The following is a 20,845-nucleotide window of genomic DNA, read 5'->3' on the forward strand; positions in this document are numbered from 1 at the left end:
AAACAAACAGTTTTTTTTTCATCAATTTATGAGAACCAAACACTGGCCTCATAAACCATTACTAAATCAAAAACATATTGAACTTTATGATAAAAACATGAAAATATGACAATGGAGGAGCGCAATGAAAGGTAAGAAAAGAGTGCTGGGATCGACAGATATACCAACGGACCCCTCAGTACTGTAACATTACCTGGTGATGAAGGTGCAGTCATGCACCACGCTAGTCTCTAGACTGATGCCCTGCTCAGGGTCAGAAGTCACCAGCTGGCCGTTGTGGCGCCAGTGCAGCGCAGTGATTTTGTCCACCAGGGCGGCAGTGCAGTGGAAGGGCAGCCGGTCCCCCTTGAAGACCACCTGGCGCTGGGAGGGTAGGAGAGACAGGGTGTGCAGCTCCAGAGGCCCATCTGAGTGAGGAGAGGAACACACAGCACAGCCAGGAGAAGGGAAGGCAGATGAGACCATAACAAATCACTCTGGGTTACTTCTGCTGCTCTTTCATTACACAACCTCAGCTAAATATTTCAGATGAAGCCATTATGAGCCTGCTTGTTTAGGAATATTGGATGCAGACAGCCCCAAATCATAAAGGCCGACCACAGAGGAGGCACAACACAGCTAACTGGTGCACTTGGAAAGACAGACTACTGAGTGGAAGAGGAAATACAATAGAAAACACGCTATTGGAGACAGCAAAACATTGGTATTTTGCATTTTTATTGCACTTCTTACATGTTTCCACTTGCTCACTCACAGCTTATTACTTTTCACAAACACTTACCTCATCTCACAATATTACCATGAGAAAACAATGACTCTGTCATTCATATAGTGACGTTTTCATACTATTTGAGGGGGAGAGTGGTGAACCACCGCATTCATATAGTGACGTTTTCATACTATTTGAGGGGGAGAGTGGTGAACCACCGCATTCATATAGTGACGTTTTCATACTATTTGAGGGGGAGAGTGGTGAACCACCGCATTCATATAGTGACGTTTTCATACTATTTGAGGGGGAGAGTGGTGAACCACCGCATTCATATAGTGACGTTTTCATACTATTTGAGGGGGAGAGTGGTGAACCACCATTCATATAGTGACGTTTTCATACTATTTGAGGGGGAGAGTGCATTCATATAGTGACGTTTTCATACTATTTGAGGGGAGAGTGGTGAACCACCGCATTCATATAGTGACGTTTTCATACTATTTGAGGGGAGAGTGGTGAACCACCGCATTCATATAGTGACGTTTTCATACTATTTGAGGGGGAGAGTGGTGAACCACCGCATTCATATAGTGACGTTTTCATACTATTTGAGGGGGAGAGTGGTGAACCACCGCATTCATATAGTGACGTTTTCATACTATTTGAGGGGGAGAGTGGTGAACCACCGCATTCATATAGTGACGTTTTCATACTATTTGAGGGGGAGAGTGGTGAACCACCGCATTCATATAGTGACGTTTTCATACTATTTGAGGGGAGAGTGGTGAACCACCGCATTCATATAGTGACGTTTTCATACTATTTGAGGGGAGAGTGGTGAACCACCGCATTCATATAGTGACGTTTTCATACTATTTGAGGGGAGAGTGGTGAACCACCGCATTCATTTATAGTGACGTTTTCATACTATTTGAGGGGAGAGTGGTGAACCACCGCATTCATATAGTGACGTTTTTTCATACTATTTGAGGGGAGAGTGGTGAACCACCGCATTCATATAGTGACGTTTTCATACTATTTGAGGGGGAGAGTGGTGAACCACCGCATTCATATAGTGACGTTTTCATACTATTTGAGGGGGAGAGTGGTGAACCACCGCATTCATATAGTGACGTTTTCATACTATTTGAGGGGGAGAGTGGTGAACCACCGCATTCATATAGTGACGTTTTCATACTATTTGAGGGGGAGAGTGGTGAACCACCGCATTCATATAGTGACGTTTTCATACTATTTGAGGGGGAGAGTGGTGAACCACCGCATTCATATAGTGACGTTTTCATACTATTTGAGGGGAGAGTGGTGAACCACCGCATTCATATAGTGACGTTTTCATACTATTTGAGGGGAGAGTGGTGAACCACCGCATTCATATAGTGACGTTTTCATACTATTTGAGGGGAGAGTGGTGAACCACCGCATTCATATAGTGACGTTTTCATACTATTTGAGGGGGAGAGTGGTGAACCACCGCATTCATATAGTGACGTTTTCATACTATTTGAGGGGGAGAGTGGTGAACCACCGCATTCATATAGTGACGTTTTCATACTATTTGAGGGGGAGAGTGGTGAACCACCGCATTCATATAGTGACGTTTTCATACTATTTGAGGGGGAGAGTGGTGAACCACCGCATTCATATAGTGACGTTTTCATACTATTTGAGGGGGAGAGTGGTGAACCACCGCATTCATATGCATTCAATTTCCTGACACTCACCACAGCTCAGCTGACTTTCGCTCAGTCCACGCAGGGGCTTTCCATGGAGGTTCCTGGGATAAGCACAGATTGTCTCGTCCCCCAGCCGGGCTGTCCTGGTGCGAAAGTAACCCGGCACCCAGCGCAGCCCACAGTCACATGACAGAAAGTCAGAGTTAAAGTTCCTGGTGAGAAAAAGCAGGGAGTTTTACAACAGCATTCATCCGGGGAGATTACACTGAGGAGCGGGTGCACTTTCCCTCTAACGGCATGTTGCCCAACAGTTCAGATCTATTCTCTGGTGGTCCATTATAGGATCAACATGTCAGATGTGACAAAAGTCTGCCCATTGCTTAAACTAAGCCTATAGGGAGAAAAATGTGATCAGATTGCCAAGATTGCATTTATATCGCTTCCGAAGATTGGCAGTTAGGAGCAAGGAACAGTACTCACACAAGTTTAAGATAGGCGAGCTCCTTGAAGACCCCTGGGTCCAAGGTAGATAAGATGTTCCCAGAGAGGTTCCTAACAGGAGAAACCAGACAGATGTTTAATCACTATCACTGTACTACGTACCCACAATACTACACTGGAATGTGTTGCTATATGGTCAGTCATTTAGTCTGCTTACAGTTTGGTGAGTTGGGTGAGTCCCTGGAACATGTCTGGAGTCAAGCAGCCAATGCGGTTGTTGGACAGGTCGCTAGGAGCGATAACAGGGACAGTGAGGGCACAGCGGTGAATAATGGTCATTTCTTAAATACAAAATAGAATGACAAAGCCTTAAAACCCTCAACTTAATGAATTCCATTGGTGTTTAAATGAGGGTTAAAGTATGAAATATCCTTCATATATATTTTTATTACATTTTTCTGTGTCCATATGTATATGTTGTCAAACTGATGGCATTTGTGAAAAAGGTCAATAGTTGGAAGAGTTAAAGAGTTAAATGGAAATGATGCCATTGCACGTTAGGTACTTTTTTCATTAATTAGTCTATTTTCTATTAAAACATATGGTCTATCTACTAGAAACTCATGGACAATATGGACACAGATAGAGTACCCGTCAAAAGTTTGGACAAACTTGCTCATTCAAGGGGTTTTCTTTATTTGTACTATTTTCTACATTGTAGAATAATAGTGAAGACATCAACACTATGAAATAACAAATATGGATTAATGTAGTAACCAATAAAGTGTTAAACAAATCAAAATCTATTTTATATTTGAGATTCTTCAAAGTAGCCACCCGTCTCCTTGATGACAACATTGCACACTTGGCATTCTCTCAATCAGCTTCATGAGGTAGTCACCTTTGAATGCATTTCAATGAACAGGTGTGCCTTGTTAAAAGTTAATTTGTGTGTATTTCTGGGGGGTATACAAAAGATAGCCCTATTTGGTAAAAAAACAAGTCCATATTATGGCAAGAACAGCTCAAATAAGCAAAGAGAAATGACAGACCGGTGGAAATCTGTCCTTTGGTCTAATGAGTCCAAACTTGAGATTTTTGGTTCCAACAGCCGTGTCTTTGTGAGACGCAGAGTAGGTGAATGGGTGATCTCTGCATGTGTAGTTCCCACTGTGAAGTATGGAGGAGGAGGTGTGATGGTGTGGGGGTGCTTTGCCAGTGACACTTTCAGTGATTTATTTAGAATTCAAGGCACACTTAACCAGCACGGCTACCACATCATTCTGCAGCGATACGTCATCCCATCTGGTTTGCGCTTTCTACAGGACAATGACCCAAAACACACTCTCCAGGCTGTGTAAGGGCTATTTGACCAAGAAGGAGAGTGATGGAGTGCTGCATCAGATGACATGGCCTCCACAATCACCCAACCTTAACCCAATTGAGATGGTTTGGGATGAGTTGGACCGCAGAGTGAAGGAAAAGTAGCCAACAAGTGCTCAGCATATGTGGGAATTCCTTCAAGACTGTTGGAAAAGCATTCCTCATGAAGCTGGTTGAGAGTGTGCAAAGCTGTCATCAAGGCAAAGGGTGGCTACTTTGAAGAATCTCAAATATAAAATGTATTTTATTTTTATTTTTCATTGGTTACTACATTATTCCATATTTCATAGTTTTGACATCTTCACTTTATTCTACAATGTAGCAAATAGTAAAAATAAAGAAAAACCCTTGAATGAGTAGGTGTGTCCAAACTTTGGACTGGTACTGTATAAAAAAATAATACTATATATTAATCATTTTTAAAATAAATATCCAAAATTACTTAAGATTCCGGTAACTTTGGGAAATTACCGATACATTTGCAACCCTAATCTTGACACTCTGCATGTTGTTTTTGTGATCTCATTGGGAACAACTGGCTTCTCCAGCACATTGTATTTGTTTACAATAACAAAGTCTTATCCAAAGTGGCTTTCTTGGCTAGTAGGCACATCTTTCACAATTCCCATTCATACAACTAGCCAGCATGTAACACAGCAGGATAAGGAATTGGAATTTTGCAATACTCTCGTGACCTGTGAATGTTCCTTATCGATATAGACCGTAGAACCTCTACTAAAGCCATATCACCAAAGAAGGAGCAAATGCACTCTGCAGCCCCTGCATGCTGTGTCTGCATGGTATAAGGACAGTGTCAGAGTGAGCCTTCTTCCACTGTCCCCCTGACACAACCCAGCAGAGATCTGTCGAGAGTGTGTCTTTATCTCTCCCTGTTTGTTTTGAAAAGCCCCAGACCTTGCAGGGAAAACACAAGCAGTACAGGGAGGGGAAAAGAGTCACGCAGCGCAGGGCAGAGGACCGGAGCCGACTGTCCAAACACACAATGAGTGAGCTACAAGCGGCCGCAAACTGCTTCCCTGTCACATCCAATGACGTGTGAGGAGCCTCTGCGTGGCCCTGAGGTTTCCCATGGCGGCAGAGCAGAGCACCAGGCATGTCATTCCAGGCCCCACTGAGATCAGCACAGACCAGCACATACACTTAGCCCAGCCATCCACAACACATTTCTGAACCAGCCGGGTTTTTATGATGGACGCTAAAACTGAGGATATATATCTTTACATATAGTTTTATGTGTCAGAAAAAGTTATGACTGTGTGCTGGTTTTGAAAATACTCAATACTGTGACATGCATGGAGACTGGCAACTAAACCAACTCTTTATATACGCAATATGACTGTTTACAGTGCACAAGATATATTGAAAACAGAGCTGATTCTGTATGCACTTACAGCTTCCGAAGTTCAGATAAACTTTGGAAGGCTCCAGGCATGATGGTGCTGATGAGGTTGCTCCTGAGGTCCCTGGGGAGAGAGAGAGAGAAAGAGAAATTCAAATAACATAAGACATTAGACTGCATGTCAATGAGGAGACCTACAGGCTTGCACATAGCTAGTTGAAACATTGGCCCATAACATCTCCAAACTAAAGCTTGAGGGCAATCACCAGGGGTTCATTAAAATGTGTTGATATCTGAGTAAATACAGTATGAACAGTGAATAGCTGGATACAATATTCAGCCAGGATCAGCAATACTGAGGTTTCTTTAAAATGACTGGGAGTGGATACATATGCCCCAAATATAGCCCCCCCAGTGGGACACAGCAGGATATTTCTGTATTCGGATGGTTTGGAAATCTTACCCCAACAGCCACCTGGACTTGGGTCTCGCAAGGATGCCAATAGTTGACCAAAGAAAATATCGCTGGAATCCAAGAGGAGGGCTACTCTTTCAGTACTCTTTTGAAAATGACTCTTCCCAAGATAAAGTTACTCTGGCTATTGCCAAACCATAAATATGAATTTCTACCTTTGAAGATCTAATTTCATACTACCCGTCACATTTCACCCCACCTTCTTGCCCTGCCATGCCGAGCCATGCCCATGTGTTAAACAACTCAACCACATACCCTTCTCCATTCACAGTCAGACCTGCCGGAGAATTAACCTCTGAAACTCAGGGAAGCTCTTTGGCCAGGTGGGAATAGCAAGGTTGGAAGAGGTCATCAGACAAAGGGTTGTAGGCAGGACAAGGCTGATGTGTGAAGGCAATGTGTTCCTTGTTCCTACAGCATGAAAAACGCCTGCTCCCAAAGGAACAGTCTCAGAGAAGGATTTCCTTACAGAAGCTCCCAGACATCAACACCAACGTTTAGGGAGGAAGCAGTCCCCCCCCCCATTCCAATCCTTCCCAGCATGCCATTGTGGTAGCCAGAACCTTCAGGGACTTTCTGCTCTACTATCCCACAATGCATTATCTCAGATCTATTTTCCTAACCACATCGCATCACACACCATTTAAAATGTTAGCCCCCCAAACATCTCCTCGCCCACTCTTGTCCTCTGTCCAAGAGATGAGCTATTTTTATCAATTCAGGACAGATTCATTCTGAGAATAGTTTCCAGTATTTACGAGAGAGAGAGAGAGAGAGAGAGAGAGAGAGAGAGAGAGAGAGAGAGAGAGAGAGAGAGAGAGAGAGAGAGAGAGAGAGAGAGAGAGAGAGAGAGAGAGAGAGAGAGAGAGAGAGAAGTATGGCTACGATACCTTGAGATACAGGCAGGGCTTTTATTGGTCAAGATCTGTTTTGGACAGGACTATCCAGGGCCATCATCACTCATATCAGAATGACAGTATATACAGTAACATAATGGTAGAGCTGGTCCAGTGTAGTATTGTCCTGGCTGAGACTGGGTGGACCAGAGACAGATGTGTCTATCTGAGAGCAGTAAGACAGACCCACTGACAAAACACTTTGCAACAACTTCACAGCTTTTTACAGAGGTGAAAGTTTACCCTGACCAGAGTGCTAACAGAACTGCGCTACTTTGCCATATCTGTTTGGTATGTGCTTCAATGCTGACCTGCAAACCATAGTCTTCACATTTCTGAAGAGAGAGAGAGGGAGAGAGGGCAAGAAATCCCTTGCATTAACAAAATGCCTGAGTGTGTGAGAGTGCAAATTACAATGTGTTTGTCTGTTTATGTGTGTGTGTGTGTGTGTGTGTGTGTGTGTGTGTGTGTGTGTGTGTGTGTGTGTGTGTGTGTGTGTGTGTGTGTGTGTGTGTGTGTGTGTGTGTGTGTGTGTGTGTGTGTGTGTGTGTGTGTGTGTGTGTGTGTGTGTGTGTGTGTGTGTGTGTGTGTGTGTGTGTGTGTGTGTGTGTGTGTGTGTGTGTGTGTGTGTGTGTGTGTGTGTATGAGAGAGAGTCAGAAGTCGCGTTGGAGCTGTTGCCCAGGGAGGGGAGAACAATGCTACTGTTTCCAGCCTGGCGTGTCCCGGGGCTCGTTAGCACCGTGATGAAAGGCGGGGCACTGCCCACCACTTCCTCCCTCATGGTGACTACTGAGTCTCAGACACACACTTACTGTACCGCACGCACACACAATCTCCACAGGAGGGTGCTGAGTGGAGGACGGCTCATAATGACGGATTAAATGGTGCGAATGGAAAGGCATCAAACACATGAAAACGATGCATTTGATATATTTGATACCATTCCACTTATTCCGCTACAGACATTACCCCAAGCGCGTCCTCCCCAATTAAGATCCCCCCAACCTCCTGTGACATAGACATAGCCTACACTTTTCCTCGTAGACACACACACATTCTTACATTGTGCCATAGAGATACACCAAGAACCACAGAATATACCCAGCAAACCAAAATTGGTTCTGTGAAAGTTCCCAGAACATTCGTTAGGTCGTGGCAAATGTTCTCATAAGACAAAAACTGTCCAGTCGTGTGGATGTCTGGGATGTATGATTGAATGCTGGCTTGGGATAAAAGACCTGGCTTGGGAACCAAACATTGCAGTTTCAAACCCCACATTTTCAGCTTGTCAACATATGACGTGTAAAAAATATGGTTGTGTCTGTATGATTAAATGCTGTTCAAATGTCCTTGAATGAAATGAAAATACCATGTGTTCCATATCACCTGCAAGACAGTCCTCAAATGTGAATGGCTATTTTTATCTGGATAGAAACACAATGGGGATGTATTACAATATCCTTTAAAGGTCAAAACATTTGCATGCTGAGAAGGTTGTGGGAATATTAGGTAAAACTTAAATATAAAATGTTCTAAATGTTCTTGAAATGATACAGACAGATACAGACTCACCCTGATACAGACATTATCTGAATGTCAGCACAACTGGACAGTTTTAGTGTTTTGGGAACCTATATCTTGTCATAACTGCACAATGTTCCCAAAAACCTAAAAAAACAACATCTGGGTACCTTTAAAGAATAGACTAAATGTGTTCTGGGATCATTATTCTAAATGAATGTTTTTAGACAGTTTTTGTATTATGAGAACATTTGCTGCAACCTAATGTATGTTCTGGGAATTTTCCAGAACCAATTTTGGTTTGCTGGGAAAACATTACTGCTACATTGTTGTTACATTACCCGGAAACCTAATTAGAACTTCTGTGGAATGTTCTGTGTGGTTGTTACAGATGTTGTGCACCACATTTAAGGTGAATGTTAGGAGAACATTCCAAATATATTTTATGTTAAAAACATTTGTGTTTTTAGGATGTTTTCATTTGAATGTTAGATACAACCCTTATAAATGGGAATCTTAGCTTTTTAGGTTTGCTGGGTATACACATACTGGCGTGTACTACGCTACTGTGCTAGAGACACACACACTCTCTACCACAGAGACACACTGGCACTCTGGTCTTCTTAAGCCCCCTGCACATGTTCCTTCACAGGAGGTGGACCTGATGCCCAATGTGTCAACAGCAGTCTTCAGATAGTAAATCAAGTCCCATGTGCAACCACACATCTATGCTCTCAACAATCTGCCCTTTAATACACAGCCTTAGAAGGGGCAGAGCAGTGTGTGCTTTAGGCCTATGAGTATCAACAGTCGGGCACTCCAATACACTCTCTTATCACCGAGCTGGAGAATGTGGAGGAGAGCACCAGAGTCAACAGATCCATGCAGACCCAATGCAGGCCCAGCAGGCCACACACCCAGGCAATGACTTCCTTCTGCCCTCTGAGGCAGCACCCTCCCAGACATCGACTTCACAGCTCACTGGCCCTCACACTGATGACAGCAGCTGTCACCAGCAAAGAGGAGCAGCACAAACAATGTCTGAAGAAATGTAAAATGCAAATGCTCAATGTATTTCACCTTGAAACATACTAGCATGGATTTGCAGTCGTAGGTCTTCTGTGGATCTGGAATGTGATGTTGGGTATGTTCTTATCATTGGGGTCCCAATAACAAACACAATAAATGTTGAAGTGTACTTTTCCCTCCCTTATATTGACTCTTATCCACCATCTCCCACTTTCACTTATCGTCCCTTATAGGTGTAGAACAAACATACTTGAAATAAATATGAAATCAAACTTCTGACTTACGGCAGTAGTAATACCATGGCCAGAGCAAAAACAGGTCAAGCTCTCCTGTGTGCCTGTGACTATAGGACATGGAGGCGAAAGACTGATAACCTGACAATCTGCATCAAAATGTCAACAACAACAAAAAATTTGAAAGGAAAAATAACTGATTCCCAAATGGATTTGTAACCAACATCCCTTTGAGCCCAGTGCTTTATCCCCTACACCACATGTGGCCCATATGATTGGGCTTTGACAGCATCCAACCCACAGCCAGTCTAAAAAGAGCCATTGTGTTCTTCAACTGGGCCTAACACCAGAGGCTGCCATTAAAGACTGTATTTTTTTCCTTCAAGTCTTCTCCCAATCAATGGGGCTGATCCTGTGCTGCTCTGAAGAGTCCTTCCTGTCTGGGACGGGACCGGACGTGCTCGCAGGGCAGCAAGTGGGTCATAATTAAGACGACTGCTGTATAGCGCTCCAGGCTGTAGAGTGTTCCATTATCAGGCCCACTGTGGCAGGGGATGGAGTGTTCCATTATCAGGCCCACTGTGGCAGGGGATGGAGTGTTCCATTATCAGGCCTACTGTGGCAGGGGATGGGGTGTTCCATTATCAGGCCCACTGTGGCAGGGGATGGGGTGTTCCATTATCAGGCCCACTGTGGCAGGGGATGGGGTGTTCCATTATCAGGCCCACTGTGGCAGGGGATGGGGTGTTCCATTATCAGGCCTACTATGGCAGGGGATGGGGTGTTCCATTATCAGGCCCACTGTGGCAGGGGATGGGGTGTTCCATTATCAGGCCCACTGTGGCAGGGGATGGGGTGTTCCATTATCAGGCCCACTGTGGCAGGGGATGGAGTGTTCCATTATCAGGCCTACTGTGGCAGGGGATGGGGTGTTCCATTATCAGGCCCACTGTGGCAGGGGATGGGGTGTTCCATTATCAGGCCCACTGTGGCAGGGGATGGGGTGTTCCATTATCAGGCCCACTGTGGCAGGGGATGGGGTGTTCCATTATCAGGCCCACTGTGGCAGGGGATGTGGTGTTCCATTATCAGGCCCACTGTGGCAGGGGATGGGGTGTTCCATTATCAGGCCCACTGTGGCAGGGGATGGGGTGTTCCATTATCAGGCCCACTGTGGCAGGGGATGGAGTGCTCCAGTGACATTGTTCAGGCCATAGCCCTGGTGAGCAATGGGAGAATGACTGAAGCCACGGAACAGCCATTCATTATCACCCAGACTGGAATTCACTCAATTGGGGATAAGGTTTTTATAAGTAGAGAGAAAAGGTATTTCATTCCCCATTTTCTATACTGTACCTATCTGCAGATGCACAACCAGGTCACACTATCAACCTTCCGAGCTATGAAACAAGTGTTTGTTTGGGTGTTCATAATGAGACAGAGAAAGAAAGAGGGACTTAAATGTTAACTGGCACCTTGGTCCCGACAGAGGTCAGTGGAAACCATTTTTGTGCCGCGTGTCATTTCCTGTCTCGTTGGTGTCTCCAGCACAGAGGCCCTTGCTCGTTGATTTTCTTTTTTACAGTTTCCTATTTCTCATTTTTTTTACTAGCTGCTTTTCCCCTGTAAGGAGGGGCAGGTGGGGATGGGGGGTGGCCCTGTGTAATGGTCCCCCCCCCCACTCCTCAACACACTTGCTCACAATGGGGGCTCTGTAACACAGCCCCCAAACCTACTCCTGCCTTCCCCCAAAACAGGAAACCACGATCTGCCGAGCTCTTGTTTTTCTACTAATTTCCTGCTTTCCTGCCCCTTCCACAGATTATTTTCTTTATTTTCTTTGTCTGGTTCCCCTCAGATTAGATCCCTAATCAACATTAGCTGGTGTGCATATGGAAAACAGTTGCTTTAGCCATGTCGGTTTGTCCTTCAGTCCAGAGTTGCAGTTCTACCCCACTGCATGCCGCCTTTTCTGTCATAGCAATAATGACCTGCTAATAACAAATAATAAACAAGCCCAGTCATTACCCTTGAAAACACAATCAAAAGAGACTACTGGCACATACATACAATCCTCAGTTGGAAATACCATTAAAAAAAACATCCAGGTGATTTAAAATCATGCTGTAAATAATGTTTCACCTGAAGGTACATACGGTTACATCTGATGTTGGGTGCAACTAAAAAGGAGCCTGTTCTAACACTGGGTAATATCAACCCTGCCATGTCACAGAGCTTTAGAGTTAACTGTCCTGAAGGAATCTGGCCGCAGCTCTGGCCATGACTGGCATTCATTTCAACTGTGGTACAAACTGCACGCTAGTTGGGGAAAGGATGTACTGAAATAGCCGTGTATACTTTTATTTGAAGTGTAACATTTCCTAGGTTGATTATAGGTTTCCACAGTCTGCTGCTAGGGGTACTGGAGATTATTCTGCCAAGGAAAACTCTGTGGATTTACTGACTCCAACTCTGGGTTCTGGAAGGAACAGGGCTAGATGACAAAAGGGAGGCAATACCCACTTTGGCTCTTCTCTTGATTCCCATTAGTATGCATGAGGTCCTGTTAGCAACACTGTTATACACAACTTCACCCACGAAATTGGGTGAATTGACCACAATTCACTTTATGTCAACAGTATAGACAGTATAGTATAGAGGTCATTCATTTATAATGCACAAGGTGATTTATTTTTTATATTCCTTGTTGGCTACTTTTCCCTGTTTGTATATGAACAACTGTCCCCCTGTGTAGGACTATCATAACAGTGTGGAGATATTAGTCCTGAAAACCAGCCAGCTCTTATATTCTACAGTTTTCAGCAGTAAATGAACAGAAGGGTTCTAATAAAACAGGCAGTGAAAATATGAAAATGTAGTAAATCCATAACATTATTTGAAAAGCAGACAAAAACAAAAGCAGAAATAGGCCACCTCCTCCACCGCTCTGCCAATGAGCTTGCAGACAGTAGTCCGGAAATACTTCATTCAGAGTTAGGAGTGGGCCAACTCTACCATTGGGAACGAACTAGTAAACAATGCCGTTCATAGAAAATATCAATGAAAAGGAGCACAATCACAGGCGATGTGAGAAAATGCATCCAGTGGGCGGACTACAGCGAGTAGAGAGGAGTAGTGAGAGATAGAGAGGGGTGGTGGAACCGTCCGGTAGAGAGACAGAGAGGACTGGGAGAGGGGGAGATGCAAAGAGGAAAGCAGAAAAGGAGTGAGAACGGAAGTGGGGGGGGGGGGGGCTCAAGAACTTATGAAGGAAAAAGCCATTGAAATCATATCAAATTTGCTGCATGTGCGTTTAAGAACCACTGGCATATGAAGAATTCTGTTTAGTAATGAGCTTAGGAGAGGACTTGCTCGCCGTTTCAATAAACCCCTAGAGCCACGATTGAGTTAAGCTTACAATACAAACACTCCCCGTTCCTTCAGTTTATCTTCCAGACACATCTGGAGTCTATCAACTCCAACAGTACCCCCCCTCTTTTTGTTTCCACTCTCTAGCACGCTTAACCCCTTCCTCACTCGACCTTCTCATGTCACGCACATTCATTAAGTGGCTGTTGCCTCACAGGGGCCATTCAAAAGTGTATGCAGGAAAAGGTACAACACAAAAGCTCATTTGTTTGGTTAGTGAGAAATGAGACTCCTGTTTCCAGCCAGCCTCCAGTCAGTTCAGGTTGTTTTTGGGAGGATGGCTAAAATCAGAGCATTCCTGCAGCCTGGATCTGGGCTCTGCTCTGCTGTGCCCAGAGGGTCTAGACAGCAGGGCTCCTAGCCACAGCCACCTCTGGATTTACAGGGCAAAGCAGTGCCCACCTCTGCACTACTCCCACTCATCAAGGTATAATTTGCTTAGCCTCTGTGGAAATAATGTTAATCTCCCCCACCAAAGAAAACAACAAGACTTTATATAAGGGAAACTGCTGGTGCACTCACTCTCTTTAACCAACAGCCTTCATACCATCTTTAGCCATTTCGTCTCCACTTCCCCTGCGTTGGATGGTAAAGTTGTTTAACTTGGCCTAGTTCCTAACCCTGACTTCTCAGAATGGCAGAGACGATTTCAAGGTCTGCTTCAGCAGGGCTCAAGCACAGCTTGAGAGGCTCCTGCCTCTACTTTATATAACTGATGTTATCAGGACAAATATGAATGAATAGGACACAGTATTTCAGAGACACAGTAGATTTATTTCAATCATATCAAGGACATTAACCCTCTGCTATACTGTCTCCCTCTCCACATCTACAAATTCCCATGCCCTTCTTGACTTATGATGACCAGTAGTTTCAATGCAAACATCCCCTCATTCTTAGCCTTCTATATAAATCACAAACAAGTGTGTATTTCCTGTTCTTAGCTGAAGTGGCTTCAACTAGGCAGGAAGTGAGGGTAAAAAGAGATGTAAAAAACAGCACACTGCAAACCAAACATTTCTTACAGACAAACCATGGTTAGAATAACTATGAATGGCTGTTATTGGCTATGAAGGAAATGTATAGGTCGGAAGGATCACGTCCAACAGTGGCTGTGAACTGGCTTCATCCTGCTTGGCAGACCCAATCCCATGCAGCTAACTTAGCTCTTCCTTTCCTGTCCACCACAGTGCTCCTGCTCCTTCACCTATCCACTCTCTACCTCTCCACTTTACCTCTCCCCTCTGTTCTCCCTCTCCCTTTGTGCTCCATCTCTCCCTGTAGGGTGAGCAGGCTGGTAATGAGGGCCCCTTGTGCCCTGGCTGTCCTGTGTCCCATGGTGCAGTGGGGGCCTGTTGGACACGAGCCAGACCCCCTCTCTGCTCATTATTCTCATTACTTCGCCTCAAATCAGTGCAGGACAGGCTGCTGGGATCTGTCCACAACTCATAAAGGTCCCTGCTCGTTAGTGGACCCGCCTCGTTAGGGCCTGCGTCAGCTCCCATCAGAGAGGGTGTGCTGTGAGGAGGTGGGGGTACAAGGAAAGGTGTGTGAGATTGTATGTGTGTGTGCGTGTGCGTGTGTGCGTGTGCGTGCGTGCGTGCGTGCGTGCGTGCGTGCGTGCGTGCGTGTGTGTGTGTGTGTGTGTGTGTGTGTGTGTGTGTGTGTGTGTGTGTGTGTGTGTGTGTGTGTACAATAGAAAGCTATGTCGTACATTAGAACGCGGAAGTATGCAGTAGATACAACTGTAGATATTGGGATACAAACCTTTCAAAAAGAACTACAGCACAACACACAGATATCCTGTAAAAGGGACAAACAAACAATGCTAAATTGCTCTCTGCACTTGGGTGGCTTGGCAAGTTGGAAGTTTATGAAGGCAATAGCAGCTTTGAGGATGTTTGGCCTTAGGAAAGACCTGCTCAGCTCTGAATGGAGGAGGGGTTCCTGCCCTGTAGCTGTGCTTTCATACTCATAACAGCACAGCTCTGATTATACTCAGCTCTGCCTCTGCTTGGACTTCTGTTTCAAACATGGCTGAGTAGGCTGAGAGGGACAGCAGGTCTGTTTAGACATCGACTTCTGGAAATTATGCATGTGGGAGTTCGGGATGCCCATAATAGGACACACACACAGGAGGTAGACAGACACTGAAGTTGAGACTGAGATACACGGAAATCTGGGTGCATTTGACTGTCTGGTTGCCCTCCTGAATTTAGTGAAGGACTGCTGTGGTGTTATTCCCTAGTGTGTGTTACCCGGCCTTCGTGGGCTGGCCTCCGATTACACCGCTGACCACATACAGTATATGAGTAACTGCTAGCCACTGGACCAAATGACAAGCACATGTAGACAACAGGCTGGAAATAACGAGCAGACCTGAATGGTGACCAAGATAGAGACAAAACAAAACAACCCAGCAGCTCGCAGGGGTAGGAGCACAGTAAGTAGGCAACAAGCTAAATACATTTTGCTTTTTAACTTCACATGAATCCGTTCCTGTCCATCTGCGCCCGGTTGGATTTTGAATTATGTCAAGGTGGGATATTTTAATATGAAGACAATTTTAAGTGAAAGTCATGAAATGCTGAATTACAGAGTGTGAAGCTCAAGATGAGTGAGCAGACCTCCAGTGCAGTGTGTCAGAGGGCCAGTGAAGGTCAGAGGTCTGAGCAGAGGAGTGAAATGAGCCCTGTGTGATTTACATCATGTCATCTTTTGCGGCAGACGCCCAAAACTCCTGCTGAGTGTGTGTGTCTGGTTGTGTGTGCACCCTTACAGAAAAACCACATACATTTGACATGTTTTCATGTGATAACGTGACAACATGTCACTACACATGTGAAACATGAAAATACATGTGAAAACATGTGATGACATGAAGTGTTCCAAATAAAAACGTTTTCACGTGTGTTTTTCCACATGAAAATTGTACAATTTTCATTAATGGTGTGTGTGTGTGTTTGTTCTGGGTTCTGTGTCTCTCTCACTGGGTCATAGCTGTACTGTAGCCCTGCAGGCCTGCTCAGTCCCTTACCCCCTGCTAGTTTTACCACTGTCCCAGGTACAAGGGCCTGTTAAAGGGCAAGCTCAGGTTACTCACCCCACTAGCCCAGGGCACTCTGGGGGGTCTTTTCTGCACATGCAAAAACAAGTAATATCATCTCATTTTACATCAAACAAACAATTCTGCTCAAGCCTCTAGTTTGCCAAAGCCCCATACCACTAATCAAATCTCAGCTAAAGGGTCTAACAACACAGGTCATAAAGGTGAGCAAACGAAGCTTGACATGGGTGAGGATCTAACTCGGATTTCTCCTCTGGGTAATAGAGAGCCTAAGAAGAAGGTAAGAACACGGTCACAGGGTTTCTTGCCTGGCGTGGCTCACATGGCAGACAATAACCGAGAGGCTAACAGTTTCTGCAAATGTAGCTCTTTTTTCCAGACCTGGCATGTCTGGTTTGAGATCCAGTAGGTAGGTACTAACAAGCTAACAACTGCAGCGAATTACCATATTTGTCTTTCTTTCAACATTTTGGAAAAGCTTGTTAACTTCATGTGTGGCAGCTCACTGACATGTGGAACTAATATTGCTTAAGCACCTCCTCCCCCCGACCCTCCCCCAAAACTGCTGCCTCCTAGACATGCACAGTTGTTGGCCCCATTTCATACATACTGTACACTACAACACTGTATACTCTCATTTTGTTGACGCAATGTAAAACTCCCTTCATCAGTGTCACTCAGCCTTTATATTTGTGTTTCTTATGTTGACAACAGCAGGGACATTTTGTGCCACTGCTGAAGATCAAATCCTCAGAGGACTCAACTGTCACCTAAACTGTAAGGATCGATAATAAACAGCGAGTGAACTAGCTAGGCACTGAGACCCTACCTCCATAGCATAAACCAGCCAGCCAGCCAGCTGCCTGCCTCAGTCTGAGCAGCAGGCAGTGCAGGCAGCGCCAACAGCCTGCTCCTCCCATGGATCCCCTTATCTTGTCCTGTAGAGCAGGGCTTCCCTGATAATGACGGATGGTGGTGTAATTATGCAATCTTTTCACATAAATAACCACTCTCAGTATTTCATCTTCCCTGCTGAAGCCGGCCCATTGGATAGCCGAGCTGCGAGATGCATAGATCTCCCTGACCCCCTGTCTCTGTGGGGCCATATGAGCTCCAAGCACACAGCAGCTAACCTGTTGTCTTTAAACCTGCCAATGTTGAACTTATGAGTGAGACCCCAGGACAGAATCAGATGATGGGAAAATACAAGCGTACTCACAGTTTCTCCAAGGCGTTTAGTCCAAGAAAGGATCCATTTCTCAGAACCCTGATCCGATTGTTGCTCAAAATTCTGCAAAGAAAAATGAAAAACCAAGATATCATTAGTTGTGCTTCATCACAAATGTTGCACAAAGACACACATCCAACTCATACAGTAGCCTACGAGATCTATTTGTCAGACCCCTAATTAGGGTATGAAAGGAGTAAGTGCAAAAGCAGAGAAATAGATGACCAACAACTCAATTGCCCAGAGAAAGGGTTTCAGATAAAAGTAGGATTCCTCTAAGAGGGTCCGAATCTTTATGAGAGGATAAACAAATTGCATGTTGATTTCCCGAGCAACAGTCGCACACATGATTACCCTGGCCAGAGACATTACACTAAACTGTTCCCAATTAATCCTAAAGACTAAATAGGAAATTGAGGGGGTGGGAGTGGGCGGTAGGTAGGTAGCTGTAATCATGATAATCATCCTGGATACATTTTTACATCAGAAGCCAACAGCGTCCACATCAAAGGAAAGTCTGCGATCGACAAGACAATTACTCTTCTCCCTATTGGCAAATCATTTGGCTTATAGGGCCCTTATCAGAAAAGAGGGTGAGGCGCTTTCTAGGACCAGCATGCACTGATCAGAGCAGGCGATCCACTTTGTCTCAGAAGGCATCATGGGAAACAGTATTTAAAGTAAATCAGGCATGCCAGCCCATAGGGACCCAGTGCAGTCTAAGTCAGCTCAGACTGACAGAGAGGCTATCTTTAAATTTCACACCACTACAGAATCCCGCCAGCTCTAACCCTCTGACCTGCCCCAGACACAGCCAGGCCTCCACGGGGTCCTACAGTGTCCACGGTGACATTCCCTTTCAGTGTAAACTGCTCAGGAGACACACAGTCTCTGGTCCTGAAGCCTGTGTGTTGTGGGTTCTGTCAGGGTGGCTGTGTGTCATGGGTCCTGTCAGGTGGCTGTGTGTCGTGGGTCCTGTCAGGTCGGCTGTGTGTCGTGTCAGGTCGGCTGTCTGTCGTGGGTCCCGTCCGGTCAGCTGTGTGTCGTGGGTCCTGTCTGGTCGGCTGTCTGTCGTGGGTCCTGTCTGGTCGGCTGTCTGTCATGGTCCCTGTCAGGATGGCTGTGTGAGGTGGCCTGTCCGGTCGGCTGTGTGTCGTGGCCTGTCAGGTCGGCTGTGTGTCGTGGCCACTGTCAGGTCGGCTGTGTGTCGTGGGTCCTGTCAGGTCGGCTGTGTGTCGTGTGTCCTGTCAGGTTGGCTGTGTGACGTGGGTCCTGTCAGGTCGACTGTGTGTCATGGTCCGTGTCAGGTTGGCTGTGTGTCATGGGTCCTGTCAGGTTGGCTGTGTGTCGTGGGTCCTGTCAGGTCGGCTGTGTGTCATGTCAGGTCGGCTGTCTGTCGTGGGTCCCGTCCGGTCAGCTGTGTGTCATGGTCCCTGTCAGGATGGCTGTGTGAGGTGGCCTGTCCGGTCGGCTGTGTGTGTGGTCAGGTGGGTCCTGTCAGGTCGGCTGTGTGTCGTGGGTCCTGTCAGGTCGGCTGTGTGTCGTGGGTCCTGTCAGGTTGGCTGTGTGTCATGGGTCCTGTCAGGTCGACTGTGTGTCATGGGTCCTGTCAGGTTGGCTGTGTGTCATGGGTCCTGTCAGGTGGGCTGTGTGTCATGGGTCCTGTCAGGGTGGTTGTGTGTCATGGGTCCTGTCAGGGTGGCTGTGTGTCATGGGTCCTGTCAGGTTGGCTGTGTGTCATGGGTCCTGTCAGGGTGGTTGTGTGTCATGGGTCCTGTCAGGTTGGCTGTGTGTCATGGGTCCTGTCAGGGTGGCTGTGTGTCATGGGTCCTGTCAGGTTGGCTGTGTGTCATGGGTCCTGTCAGGTTGGCTGTGTGTCATGGGTCCTGTCAGGTTGGCTGTGTGTCATGGGTCCTGTCAGGTTGGCTGTGTGTCATGGGTCCTGTCAGGTTGGCTGTGTGTCATGGGTCCTGTCAGGTTGGCTGTGTGTCATGGGTCCTGTCAGGTTGGCTGTGTGTCATGGGTCCTGTCAGGTTGGTGGTTGGGTCCTGTCAGGTCATGGGTCTATCAGGTCGGCTGTGTGTCATGGGTCCTGTCAGCTGTGGCTGTGTGATCATGGGTGGCCTGTCAGGGTGGTTGTGTGTGGCCACTGTCAGGTGTGGGGTCCTGTCAGGTGGCTGTGTGTCATGGGTCCTGTCAGGTTGGCTGTGTGTCATGGGTCCTGTCAGGTTGGTTGTGTGTCATGGGTCCTGTCAGGTTGGTTGTGTGTCATGGGTCCTGTCAGGTTGGTTGTGTGTCATGGGTCCTGTCAGGTTGGTTGTGTGTCATGGGTCCTGTCAGGGTGGTTGTGTGTCATGGGTCCTGTCAGGGTGGTTGTGTGTCATGGGTCCTGTCAGGTTGGCTGTGTGTCATGGGTCCTGTCAGGTTGGCTGTGTGTCATGGGTCCTGTCAGGTTGGCTGTGTGTCATGGGTCCTGTCAGGTTGGCTGTGTGTCATGGGTCCTGTCAGGTTGGTTGTGTGTCATGGGTCCTGTCAGGTTGGCTGTGTGTCATGGGTCCTGTCAGGTTGGCTGTGTGTCATGGGTCCTGTCAGGTTGGCTGTGTGTCATGGGTCCTGTCAGGTTGGTTGTGTGTCATGGGTCCTGTCAGGTTGGCTGTGTGTCTGCCACACTGTGTCTCTGTGATCCTCAGTGGAGAAGCAGAGTAAAGCAGGGGCAGGCTCAGGCGACAGCTCGCCGTCATTAACACCCCCACCCCCGACTCACTACGCCCTCTCCTCATTCTCCGGGGCACTTAATAGGCTGTTAGTGAGATGAAGTGTGTTTTTAATCGATGCTGAGGAACAGAGAGGAGCACGAGTGTGTGTGTGTGTTTTAAAAGAGGAAGCTGACTGTGAACAGCCTGTGAGATTTACAGATGCAGCAGAATCAGGCAGTCCCCAAACTTCCTGCCACATCAATAAAAACACAGCCCTCATCTCCTCGCCTTTTTGTTGACTTAATGAACAGATTTAATCACCACGCCCCTTGTGCAGCACCAGTGACTTCATCAACTAAGGGGTTGATAATGAATACATTGGTCATTAGTCACTTTGTCAGCACCGTAAGAAATGAACTATAACATTGGTATACTGACAGTGTCTAAATGTGTAGCTATCTATCCGTCTACTTCAACTAGGCTACTGCTTTCCCTTCCCTTTTCCCCCTGAAACAAAATATATTCAAATCCATATGCAAATAAATGTGCAGAAAATGCAGACTCATGTGTATCGTTGTCGTCCTAGGGCGTAGCCTGAAATTGAACCTGTGACTTCCAGACCTATGGTCTCACGCTTCAGTTAGGCACAGTATCTCTCATATAACTCGATGCAGGCCTGA

General features: G+C 46.2%; 1 protein-coding gene across 4 annotated transcripts in view; it reads right to left on the reverse strand.

Annotated features, from left to right (window-relative positions):
• Positions 1 to 20,845, reverse strand: part of adgra2 (adhesion G protein-coupled receptor A2) — a 57,746-nt gene that overhangs the window by 13,214 nt on the left and 23,687 nt on the right. For all 4 annotated transcript variants that reach the window (XM_046350693.1, XM_046350692.1, XM_046350691.1 and 1 more), the window contains 6 exons: positions 17,461 to 17,532; positions 5,643 to 5,714; positions 3,065 to 3,136; positions 2,887 to 2,958; positions 2,455 to 2,618; positions 194 to 407 (listed from right to left, as the gene is read on the reverse strand). In XM_046350693.1, the coding sequence (XP_046206649.1) occupies positions 194 to 407; positions 2,455 to 2,618; positions 2,887 to 2,958; positions 3,065 to 3,136; positions 5,643 to 5,714; positions 17,461 to 17,532 (666 nt within the window). The remainder of the gene's footprint in view (positions 1 to 193; positions 408 to 2,454; positions 2,619 to 2,886; positions 2,959 to 3,064; positions 3,137 to 5,642; positions 5,715 to 17,460; positions 17,533 to 20,845) is intronic.

This window comes from Oncorhynchus gorbuscha, linkage group LG05, assembly GCF_021184085.1.
Source record: "Oncorhynchus gorbuscha isolate QuinsamMale2020 ecotype Even-year linkage group LG05, OgorEven_v1.0, whole genome shotgun sequence".
Lineage (NCBI taxonomy): Eukaryota > Metazoa > Chordata > Actinopteri > Salmoniformes > Salmonidae > Oncorhynchus > Oncorhynchus gorbuscha.